The 12,504-nt window shown below is 44.7% G+C and overlaps 1 protein-coding gene across 1 annotated transcript in view; it reads left to right on the forward strand.

Annotated features, from left to right (window-relative positions):
- WSCD1 (WSC domain containing 1) overlaps positions 1-12,504 on the forward strand; it is a 348,299-nt gene that overhangs the window by 304,731 nt on the left and 31,064 nt on the right. The window contains exon 6 of the mRNA XM_073616736.1: positions 871-1,048. Coding sequence (XP_073472837.1) covers positions 871-1,048 — 178 coding nt within the window. The remainder of the gene's footprint in view (positions 1-870; positions 1,049-12,504) is intronic.

Genomic DNA, 12,504 nt, shown 5'->3' on the forward strand with positions numbered 1-12,504 from the left:
AAAAAGGAGAAAAAAAACACTTCTCCATATTCATGGACATCATACAACAGTCTGCTTACAAACAACTTGATGTGAAAATGTACAATCTAAAGTGGTAGAATTTTATCCTCTTACTCTGCAGGACCTCTAACTAACTCCTGGCACATGTGGCTGTATTCTTATCACAAAACTGTTCTCAACGGTTTAGCCTTTCCAGAATTATTGTCATGGCATACATAAAGAAAATATGGTTACTCTATAATCATTATACACATTTCATGAATTCCTACTTATGAGTGTTTTCTTTCTGATTTATTTATACGCTGTTAGTTCTGCAGTGTAATAATCAACTTTGTCTGCCTGACCATAAAGTTGTCTTAAAATACCAAGCCATACATACATTGCTCCATCTTTTTGTGTTGCCTGTATGAACCAGACACTTTAATGGTATCTACATTGCCCTGTGGAAATCTATCAGGTTCAAACCTATAGTGAAAAATTATCTTTAGTGAATCACAGTTTGAAGCTAGTTGCTACAGGGCAATACAGACAGTTCTTTGATTAATAAGGCCTAGTTTGATCACTTCCATTGTGCTTTTAGTCAACATCCAACATGAAGCTGGGATTTTATCAACTAATGGTATTTCTGTAATTCTTTTATTCTGAAATGCATATTGAAATGTGCTGGGTAACCTTGCTTTTTAGTCTGGCCTAATTGCTTACTGGAACTAAAAAACTCATATTATCTTGGACTTATTATCATTCTATTTTTTATTTGCTGAAAAACATCATTTTTAATAAATCAAAAGAAAGTAGTACATTCTGCTTTAAAGCTGACATCTTCTAGCCTGCTTATGTTTAATTTTTTATCTTCATATTTTTTGAACACAGGAATATCCTTTGGCAATTATCCGAGGGCTGGAATGCTTCTGTGGATACCCTACAGTTCAGTTTAACCTTTATGATCGCTTGGAAGACTCTTTGTGCACTGGGTCCCTGAATGACAGCATTGGATCAGAGGTCCTGAGGGAGGACAGCTATTGTTCTGTCTACCAGACTCCCATACAAGGTAAAGTCAACATTTGTTGCCTCACTTAATTACTAGTACAGATGTTAAGCTGTGAATTTAAAAAATGGTGTATAACACAATATGGATTATATTTACAAAATATAATTTTTATGTTAAAACTGAAGTTATGTTATAAAAGGATCTCCACTTGCGCTTATTAAAAAGGAAACAAAACAAAAAAAACAAACTTAAACACAGACCTTGCAGTAAAATTACAAAAAACATTGTGCATTGAAAAAACTATTACTGTAAACATACTTACCTTCCACCCACGGAGCCTAGGCAAGGGGGATGTCATTTTCCTTCTAGCATCATCCCCAGGAATGCTGAGGATCCCATCTTGCGAGAACACAATCTTTCACAGTGGTGCAGCATCTTTCCTTTAGATTTGGTACACTAACATTCTCCAGCCAGAAGTATTGGGACCATTTATTGTATAAATACAGTGCATCCGGAAAGTATTCACAGTGCTTCACTTTTTCCACATTTTTTTTTTATTTTACAGCCTTATTCCAAAATGGATTACATTTATAATTGTCCTTAAAATTCTACAAACAATACCCCATAATGACAACATTAAAGAAGTTAGTTTGAAATCTTTGCACATTTATTTAAAATAAAAGACGAAAAAAATCCTCAGTTTAGGCCAATATTTATTCTTTTACATATTTTTGGTAAAAAAAAATTGCAATAAGCGTATATATCGATTGGTTTGCGCAAAAGTTATCGCATCTACAAAATAAGGGAAAAGATTTATGGCATTTTTTTTATTATTTAATTAGTAATGGCGACGATCTGCAATTTTTATCATGACTGCGACATTGTGGCGGACAGATCAGACACTTTTGACACTATTTTGAGACCATTGTCACTTATACAGCGATCAGTGCTATAAAAATGCACTGATTACTGTGTAAATGTCACTGGCAGGGAAGGAGTTAAACACTAGGGGGGCGATCAAGGGGTTAAGTGTGTTCCCTGGGAGTGTTCTAACTGTAGGGGGATGGGCTCACTAGAACATGACAGAGATTACTGCTCCTGATCACTGGGAGCAGTAGATCCCTGTCATGTTGCTAGGCAGAACAGGGAAATGCCTTGTTTATGTAGACATCTCCCCGTTCTGCCTCTATGTGTCACGATCGCGGGCCACCGCGACGAGGCAGCTATGTACGGGTACGTTGTTTTGCACCCCCGTGCCACTTTTCCGACGTATACAGGTGAGCCGGTCAGCAAGTGGTTAATCAGGGAGGTGACCAAGAACCTGATGGTCACTCTGACAGAGCTCCAGCGTTTCTCTGTGGAGAAAGGAGAACCTTCCAGAAGAACAACCATCTCTGCAGCACTCCACCAATCAGGCCTGTATGGCAGAGTGGCCAGACGGAAGCCACTCCTCAGTAAAAGGCACATTACAGCCCACCTGGAAAACCACCTGAAGGACTCTCAGACCATGAGAAGCAAAATTCTCTGGTCTGATGAAACAAAGTTTGAACTCTTTGGCCTGAATGGCAAGCGTCATGTCTGGAGGAAGCCAGGCACCGCTCATTACATACTTCTTTCGTGTTGTCATTATGGGGTATTGTTTGTAGAATTTTGAGGAAATAATGAATGTAATCAATTTTGGAATAATGCTGTAATATAACAAAATGTGGAAAAAATGAATGTGAATACTTTCCGGATGCACTGTATAGAAACTGTGGGTAAGGTAAGTATATTTCCTCTATTTTTTAAATAGCAAAGCTATTATGGGGAAAGGAACCTTGCATTTTCCTGCAAACTTCACTTTAAAAGCCTTGTGATTAGGCTTCAGCTTGTAATAAGAGTAGTGTGTACAACAAGCTCTTGTTAAGCATTTGCAAAGTTTTCAGTTTTCAAACAGCTTGCTTTAAGCCTTTAAAAGAGAAGTATGGGTTTTTTTTTTTTGGATATTCATACTTACCTAGGTGGATGCAGCATCAGACCGATGCTGCAGCTACCCCCCGGCTTCTCTGCGCTGAGAACCGAGCACCTCCTGGAGTGGAGAGCTGCTGACTGTCAGTCAGCATCTCTCCTGCTCTGCTCCTCCAAGCTTGTTGGAGCGATGAGCTGTGGAGGGGGGGGGCGGCCTACTCAGTGGTTCACTGAGATGCTGAGACTGCCATCAGTCAAGGCAACTGGCTGATCCAGACTTCCTAAGTCGACTGATTGCAGCGATGTCAGCAGAGAGCAGACTTCAGACCACTCTCCGCTGAAAACGGGTCACAGGAGCGCAATTCGTATTCAAATTGTGCTCCTGTGACCCTTAGGAAAAGCCCAGCCCAAAAAGCTCAGGCTGAACTTCTCCTTTAAGTACCCTTTAGCTTCATATTTGGGCAGATCTAAAAAATAAATAAATAAACATTTCTTTTTGAATGCAAATAGTGTAAGTGTACGATTTTTAAGTTTCAAGCTCTTGCAATTCCCTGTATAGGGGGAGGCTAAACAATAACACTAAGTGGTAACGTGCTAAAAAAAACAATTACAGACCATGTGACATTGATAATGAATCAATAATAGTGACAAAAAAATTCCAAGTGAAAAGTCAAAAATTCATCATCAGGAACCCCTCTTTCTGATGACGTAGTATTACGAAACGTACGTCGAGGCGCCTTACAGTCACGTCACTTCCGGGTTCTGGTTTGTCTCTCAGCATCAGTGGGACACACACCGACCTTCTAGTGTGAGCTGAGCAGCGTGCGGCTTCCACCAGCATCTATTGCGGGCTATTCCTAGTGCCGGGTAGGCACCATCCAATGTAAGGAGGCATTTGTTATTTTCTTTGGCATTTTTTAAAATAAAACAATATTATGCTATTGGTCCTCCTCTTGTCTTCTGTTCCCCATGGGCAACCGTGTTGGTGAGGAGAGTAAAACACAGAAGGTATCGGACCCATCTTCAGTCTACTTGTTCCAGTACTCCTATCTAGCGATCCCAGACCTTCTTTTTAGTTAAAGAGGTCATGGAAATCTGGTGAGTAGGTTTTCCATTAGAGCACATTGGGTGTGATTTGGATTTCTGTCAAGTGGTGAAGGATTGTCTGCACACTTCTGATTTGAATCATCAAGTTTATGTTTAGATCAAAAAGTAATTATGTTTAGATCATTCACTTAAATACTCATGGACATTTTCTTTGATGATTTTTATTATTGTGCAATTTTTGATTTGACTCATCAGGTTTAATTATTTGAATTATTGTAGAATTTTGGACTTTTCACTTGGAATTTTTTATTGTCACTATTATTGATTCATTATCCATGTCACGTGGTCTGTAACTGTTTTTTAGCACATTACCACTTAGTGTTATTGTTTAGCGCCCCCAATCCACACATTTCACATTGCATAGTAGTTTGCCTACGTTGTTTTGAGGAGCAGCTTTTAAAGTTTTTATCTTTTTGGCGCAAGGTTATGTTTTTTTCATCAATCCCCTGTATAGCAGCACTCAGGAAGGGGCCGCTCTAGGAGCCAGTAAGTTGTGCTTCAGTTCATGTGAGCTGGCAAGGAACATTGGGGCGGAGTGCCAAACTAGTTGTATTGTTTAAAAGTCAGATTACCAATCCTGCTGTGGTTTTATCTTTTAGGACTAGATAGACAGAAATATCAATCCTTTTGTAAGTAAAGCAACCCCCATATATTTTTACAAGTGCAAGCCTTCATAAAAAAAAAAAACACCACTAATATATCTGTCACATGGTGCAGGCTACAGACCCCAGGACTGCTTCTTTGCTTTACACTTCCCCCTGTTGTCCATTACTCTATGTGAAAACACACCAGTCTGCTGTTTATGCCTAAGGGTTTCTGCCACATACAGAGCCCCAACAAATGAGATGAAACAGAAGGAAGACAGCAGATGTTGGGAGTCAGAACCCAATGCTGAGAGAGTGTTTTTTTTTTCTTTTTCAGATGGGAAGGCCCATAGAGCATTGGACACAAAGCCAAGAATTTACTCTAGGTCAACTTGCGTTAAAGAAAATCTGTGGTTAAGGGACTATATATTCTGCCAATGCTGCTGCTATCCTAGTTCCTAGGGTGTTATGTTGATCTTAGGGATTTGATACTTTATTAGTAGGGATGAGCCGAACACCCCCCGGTTCGGTTCGCACCAGAACCTGCGAACGGACCGAAAATTTGCACGAACGTTAGAACCCCATTGACGTCTATGGGACTCGAATGTTCAAAATCAAAAGTGCTCATTTTAAAGGCTAATTTGCATGGTATTGTCCTAAAAAAGGGTTTGGGGACCCGGGTCCTGCCCCAGGGGACATGCAAAAAAAACTTTTAAAAACGGCCGTTTTTTCGGGAGCAGTGATTTTAATGATGCTTAAAGTAAAAAAAAAAGTGAAATATTCCTTTAAATATCATACCTGGGGGGTGTCTATAGTATGCCTGTAAAGTGGCGCGTGTTTCCCATGTTTAGAACAGTCCCTGCACAAAATGTCATTTTTAAAGGAAAAAATCTCATTTAAAACTGCTTGCGGGTTTAATGTAATGTCGGGTCCTGGCAATATGGATGAAAATCAGTGAGACAAACGGCATGGGTACCCTCCAGTCCATTACCAGGCCCTTTGGGTCTTGTATGGATATTAAGGGGAACCCTGCATCCAAATTAAAATAAGGAAAGGTGTGGGGCCACCAGGCCCTATATACCCTGAACAGCAGTATACAGGCGGTGCAAACAAGACAGGGACTGTAGGTTTGTTGTTAAGTAGAATCTGTTTGTAATTTTGAACGGGTACATTTTTAACGTGTTTAGCTCCAGCCAAAAAATCTTTTTTAAGCTTTTTGGAAAACATAGGGAAGGGTTATCACCCCTGTGACATTTGTTTTGCTGTCTGTCCTCCTCTTCAGAAGATTTCACCTCACTTTTTGTCCCAATGACAAATGTTTTTTGAAAATGTGGCTTTTTTTGTGAAACAAGGATTGGAAAGCATCAGTGGAAAGGAGAAATGTTTCTCCCATATTAACTCTTACAGGAGAGAATTTCCCTTCCTAGGGGTAGATTTCATCTCACTTCCTGTTGTCTCCTTCCGTTTGCAAGTAGGAGTCGTTTGTAAGTTAGATGTTTGAAAGTAGGGGCCTGCCCTATATACTCAGCAGAAATTTGGGCCTTAGGTGTTGTTGTGGCCACAACACTGTAAGCCCTCGCAGGGCCCTGCTGTGAAATATTAGATCAAGAATTGTAATTACATGCCCCTGTTGACCAGGGGCAGAAAAATTGGGCCTTTGGTGCTGGTGGTGGTGCTGGTGCCACAACACTGTAAGTCCTCACTCGCTCTTGGTGGGCGCAGAAATGGGCCCTGCTGTGAAATATTAGATCAAGAATTGTAATTACATGCCCCTGTTGAACAAGGGCAGAAAAATTGGGCCTTTGGTGGTGGTGGTGGTGCTGGTGCCACAACACTGTAAGTCCTCACTCGCTCTTGGTGTGCGCAGAAATGGGCCCTGCTGTGAAATATTAGATCAAGAATTGTAATTACATGCCCCTGTTGAACAAGGGCAGAAAAATTGGGCCTTTGTGGTGGTGGTGGTGCTGGTGCCACAACACTGTAAGTCCTCACAGACACTGCAGTTGGAACGCAGGAACGAGCCCTGCTGCAAAGTATTGCATCAAAAATTGTAATTACACACCCCTGTTAAACAGGGGCTGAAAAATTGGGCCTTAGGCACTGGTGATGGTGCCACAACACTGCAACCCCTCACAGATACTCTAGTTGGAACGCAGAAACGAGTCCTGCTGCAAAGTATTGCATCAAAAATTGTAATTACACGCCCCTGTTGAACAGGGGCTGAAAAATTGGCCCTTAGGCACTGGTGCTGGTGCCACAACACTGCAACCCCTCACAGATACTCTAGTTGTAACGCAGAAATGAGCCCTGCTGCAAAGTATTGCATCAAAAATTGTAATTACACGCCCCTGTTAAACAGGGGCTGAAAAATTGGGCCTTAGGCACTGGTGCTGGTGCCACAACACTGCAACCCCTCACAGATACTCTAGTTGGAATGCAGAAACGAGCCCTGCTGCAAAGTATTGCATCAAAAATTGTAATTACACGCCCCTGTTAAACAGGGGCTGAAAAATTAGGCCTTAGGCACTGGTGGTGGCGCCCAGAACCAAAAATGTTCTTACAAGCTATCAGTGTGATCATTGAGGAGGAAGAGGATAATTACTCAGGGATAGTCACTCAGCATCAGCATAGGCAGTCTTTGAAGGGATCTGAGATTTCAAAAAAAAATATTTGGTTACATCAGCATCAGGTGCTTGGTAGCTGGTGGTGATCCAAGACTGATTCATTTTTATGAAGGTCAGTCGATCGACCGAGTCGGTGGACAGACGCACCCTGTGATCGGTTACAAAGCCTCCAGCAGCACTGAATGTGCGTTCCGAAAGAACGCTGTATGCAGGACAGACCAGTAGCTCAATTGCATACTGTGCAAGCCAGTGATCCATCCTCAAGACCCAGTAACCCGGAGGATTTTCGGTAGGAAAGGTGTCCAAGTCAGATCTTGCCCCTAGGTATTCCTGCACCATGTAAAACAGACGCTGGCGATGGTTGCTGGAACCGATCATACCTTGGGGCTGCGGACCAAAAAATTGTCTGAACGCATCGGTCAGACGGCCACCTTCTCCACCGCTCCTTCTTTGACTGACCGAAGCCTCAGCAACACGTTGTCCAGAAACAGGAGTTTGTAACCTCCCAGTCTCTGGGAACGCGTTGCACAGACCTTTCTGCAAGGCATCCCGAAGATGTTTCATCATCTGCTCCCTCTGCGATGGCAAGATAAGGTCCGCAACCTTACCCTTGTAACGTGGATCAAGGAGAGTTGCCAGCCAGTATTGGTCCTTCTCCTTGATACCACGAATACGAGGATCCTTACACAGGCTTTGCAGGATCAGAGAGGTCATGCAGCGTAGGTTTGCTGAGGCATTCGTTCCAGAGTCCTCTGGGTCACTAAGGACGACACCTCCTCCCAGCCAAGTACAAGTCCATGTGTTTCTTGGGACTGATCCCTTAAAAACTGCTGCTGATGCTGAGTGCCAGGCTCCACCTCCATACTGACACAATCTTCCTCCTCCTCCTCCTCCTCCTCCTCGTCCTCTTCCTGTGTGATCGGCGGGCACGCAGGAACACTGTCTGGATAAAGGGGGCCTTGAGAGCTAAGGAAGTCCTCCTCTTCCTGCCTCTGTTCTGCCTCAAGTGCCCTGTCCATTATTCCACGCAGCGTGTGCTCCAACAGGTGGACAAGGGGGACAGTGTCACTAATGCATGCACTGTCACTGCTCACCATCCTCGTGGCCTCCTCAAATGGTGACAGGACAGTGCATGCATCCCTGATCATGGCCCACTGGCGTGGGGAAAAAAAACCAAGCTCCCCTGACCCTGTCCTGGTGCCGTAGTCGCACAGGTACTCATTGATGGCCCTCTGCTGCGTGTGCAGCCACTGCAGCATGGCCAACGTTGAGTTCCACCTGGTGGGCATGTCACAGATTAGGCGGTTCTTGGGCAGGTTAAACTCCTTTTGGAGGTCCGCCAGCCGAGCACTGGCATTATATGACCGGCGGAAATGCACACAGACTTTCCTGGCCTGCCTCAGGACATCCTGTAAGCCCGGGTACCTGCCCAAGAACTGCTGCACCACCAAGTTAAGGACATGAGCCAAACAGGGCACATGGGTCATTTGTCCCTGTCGGAGGGCAGAGAGGAGGTTGGTACCATTGTCGCAAACCACCATTCCTGCCTTAAGTTGGCGTGGCGTCAACCACCTCTGAACCTGCCCCTGCAGAGCTGACAGAACCTCTGCCCCAGTGTGGCTCCTGTCCCCCAAGCACACCAGCTCAAGCACCGCATGGCATCTTTTGGCCTGCGTACTTGCGTAGCCCCTTGAACGGCTACGGAGCACCGCTGGTTCCGAGGAAAAAGCACAGGAAGAGGCCATGGAAGAAGAAGAAGAGGAGGGGGTGGAGGAGAGAGGTGTGTCACAATCATTAGTAGTGGCATTTTGGAGGCGTGGTGGCGGAACAACCTCCAAAACTACTGCACCTTGTCCTGCATCCTTCCCAGCTGCCAGCAGAGTCACCCAATGCGCCGTGAAACTTAGGTAACGTCCCTGTCCATGCCTGCTGGACCATGAGTCAGCGGTAATATGCACCTTACCGCTGACCGCCCTGTCCAGCGAGGCATGGACATTGCCTTCCACATGCCAGTAGAGAGCCGGAATCGCCTTCCGTGAGAAAAAGTGGCGTTTGGGTACCTGCCACTGAGGAACCGCACATTCCACAAACTCACGGAAGGGGGCAGAGTCTACCAACTGAAAAGGCAGCAGTTGAAGTGCTAGCAATTTTGCCAAGCTAGCATTCAACCGCTGGGCATGTGGATGGCTGGGAGCAAACTTCTTTCGGCGGTGCAGCAGCTGGGGCAGGGAAATTTGCCTGGTACAATCTGACGTCGGTGTACCAAAAGCAGAATGCCCACAAGTACTTGGCTGTGACACACCTAATTCTACACCTTCATTCCTCTCAGTGCAGGTCTCAGAGAGGACTGAAGGTATAGTGGGGTTGGAGATCTCAGCTGATGAGGAGCAAGGAGAGGTCCTCTTTGTTCTTTGGTGTGGGTCTTTTAGATACGCTTGCCAACGAACTGCATGACAGGTCAACATATGTCTGGTCAAGCATGTGGTACCCAAGCAGGAGATGTTTTGGCCACGCGAGATACGCTTGAGACATATGTTGCAAATAGCAGCGGTGCGATCTGATGCACTCGTCTCAAAAAAGGCCCACACCAAAGAACTTTTTGAATAACGCGCAGAGACTGCAGCGCCCTGCACATGTGGAGCTTTGGGGTGTGATGCAGTCAATGTGCTGCCCTTAGGCTGGCTCCTGGAGGGCATCCTGCCTCGTTGGTGATGTGCCGCCTCCTCCTCCTCCTCTCTCCTATCAGGCACCCACGTTGAGTCAGTGACCTCATCATCCCCTCCCTCCTCATCACTGGAGCAAACCTGGCAGTATGCTGCAGCAGGGAGAGCATGACTGCCAGATTGCTGTCCTTCTTGGGCACCCCCTCTGTCTGTGCTCATGTTACTGCCTTCATCGAGCTCAGTATCATCATCAGAGCCTTCCAAACGCTGGGCATCCTCCTGGAGCATGTACCCAACACTGTGGTCAAACAGTTCGAGGGACTCCTCAGGAGGACATGGTGGGGCTAGGGAAGGAGTCACTGATGACATTGAGCCAAGGGAAGAGGCCGCTGCTTTGCCAGACAAAGTACCCTGAGCATGGGTGAGAGAGGATGAGGAGGATGAGGACGGCTTGGTCATCCACTCGACCAAGTCTTCCGCATGTTGCGGCTCAACACGGCCAGCTGCCGAAAAAAAGGCCAAGTGTGTCCCACGGCCACGTGCTGATGAGGATGCACCATCTCCACGACCAGCACTAAACACAAAGCCTGCTTGCCCTCTCTTATTGGCTTGTGACTGTCTGCCTCTCCTTCTTGGCCTTCCAGACATACTAATGGCCTGTAGCTGCACTAAGCTGGGATATATATATATATATATATATATATATATATATATATATATATATATTATATATATATATATATGTACTGATACTGCAGCTAGCAAAATCAACTGCCTGCCTGTAGTATGAGAACACCACCAATCTTCTACAGGTAGCTTTAGCTGAACACTGTGCAGAGCTCGCAAAAAACTAACTTGTAGCTTTTTTAGCTGCCTGCGGTAGTGATAGGATCAGGAAAACACCACCAACCTTCTACAGGTAGCTTTAGCTGAACACTGTGCAGAGCTCACAAAAAAATAACTTGTAGGTTTAGCTGAACACTGTGAGGAGGACGCACCACACTAACTTGTAGTTTTAGCTGAACACTGTGAGCAGGACGAACTACACTAACTTGTAGTTTTAGCTGAACACTGTGCAGAGGTCTCACTACACTAACTTGTAGTTTTAGCTGAACACTGTGAGGACGCACTACACTAACTTGTAGTTTTAGCTGAACACTGTGAGGAGGACGCACCACACTAACTTGTAGTTTTAGCTGAACACTGTGAGCAGGACGCACTGCACTAACTTGTAGCTTTAGATGAACACTGTGCAGAGCTCGCAAAAAAATAACTTGTAGGTTTAGCTGAACACTGTGAGGAGGATGCACCACACTAACATGTAGTTTTAGCTGAACACTGTGAGCAGGATGCACTGCACTAACTTGTAGCTTTAGATGAACACTGTGCAGAGGTCTCACTACACTAACTTGTAGTTTTAGCTGAACACTGTGAGCAGGATGCACTGCACTAACTTGTAGCTTTAGATGAACACTGTGCAGAGGTCTCACTACACTAACTTGTAGTTTTAGCTGAACACTGTGAGCAGGACGCACTGCACTAACTTGTAGCTTTAGATGAACACTGTGCAGAGGTCTTACTACACTAACTTGTAGTTTTAGCTGAACACTGTGAGCAGGACGCACTGCTCTAACTTGTAGCTTTAGATGAACACTGTGCAGAGGTCTCACTACACTAACTTGTAGTTTTAGCTGAACTCTGTGAGCAGGACGCACTGCACTAACTTGTAGCTTTAGATGAACACTGTGCAGAGGTCTCACTACACTAACTTGTAGTTTTAGCTGAACACTGTGAGGAGGATGCACCACACTAACATGTAGTTTTAGCTGAACACTGTGAGCAGGATGCACTGCACTAACTTGTAGCTTTAGATGAACACTGTGCAGAGGTCTCACTACACTAACTTGTAGTTTTAGCTGAACACTGTGAGCAGGATGCACTGCACTAACTTGTAGCTTTAGATGAACACTGTGCAGAGGTCTCACTACACTAACTTGTAGTTTTAGCTGAACACTGTGAGCAGGACGCACTGCACTAACTTGTAGCTTTAGATGAACACTGTGCAGAGGTCTTACTACACTAACTTGTAGTTTTAGCTGAACACTGTGAGCAGGACGCACTGCTCTAACTTGTAGCTTTAGATGAACACTGTGCAGAGCTCGCAAAAAAATAACTTGTAGGTTTAGCTGAACACTGTGAGGAGGATGCACCACACTAACATGTAGTTTTAGCTGAACACTGTGAGCAGGATGCACTGCACTAACTTGTAGCTTTAGATGAACACTGTGCAGAGGTCTCACTACACTAACTTGTAGTTTTAGCTGAACACTGTGAGCAGGATGCACTGCACTAACTTGTAGCTTTAGATGAACACTGTGCAGAGGTCTCACTACACTAACTTGTAGTTTTAGCTGAACACTGTGAGCAGGACGCACTGCACTAACTTGTAGCTTTAGATGAACACTGTGCAGAGGTCTTACTACACTAACTTGTAGTTTTAGCTGAACACTGTGAGCAGGACGCACTGCTCTAACTTGTAGCTTTAGATGAACACTGTGCAGAGGTCTCACTACACTAACTTGTAGTTTTAG

Source organism: Aquarana catesbeiana, linkage group LG02 (genome assembly GCF_042186555.1).
Source record: "Aquarana catesbeiana isolate 2022-GZ linkage group LG02, ASM4218655v1, whole genome shotgun sequence".
Taxonomy (NCBI): Eukaryota; Metazoa; Chordata; class Amphibia; order Anura; family Ranidae; genus Aquarana; species Aquarana catesbeiana.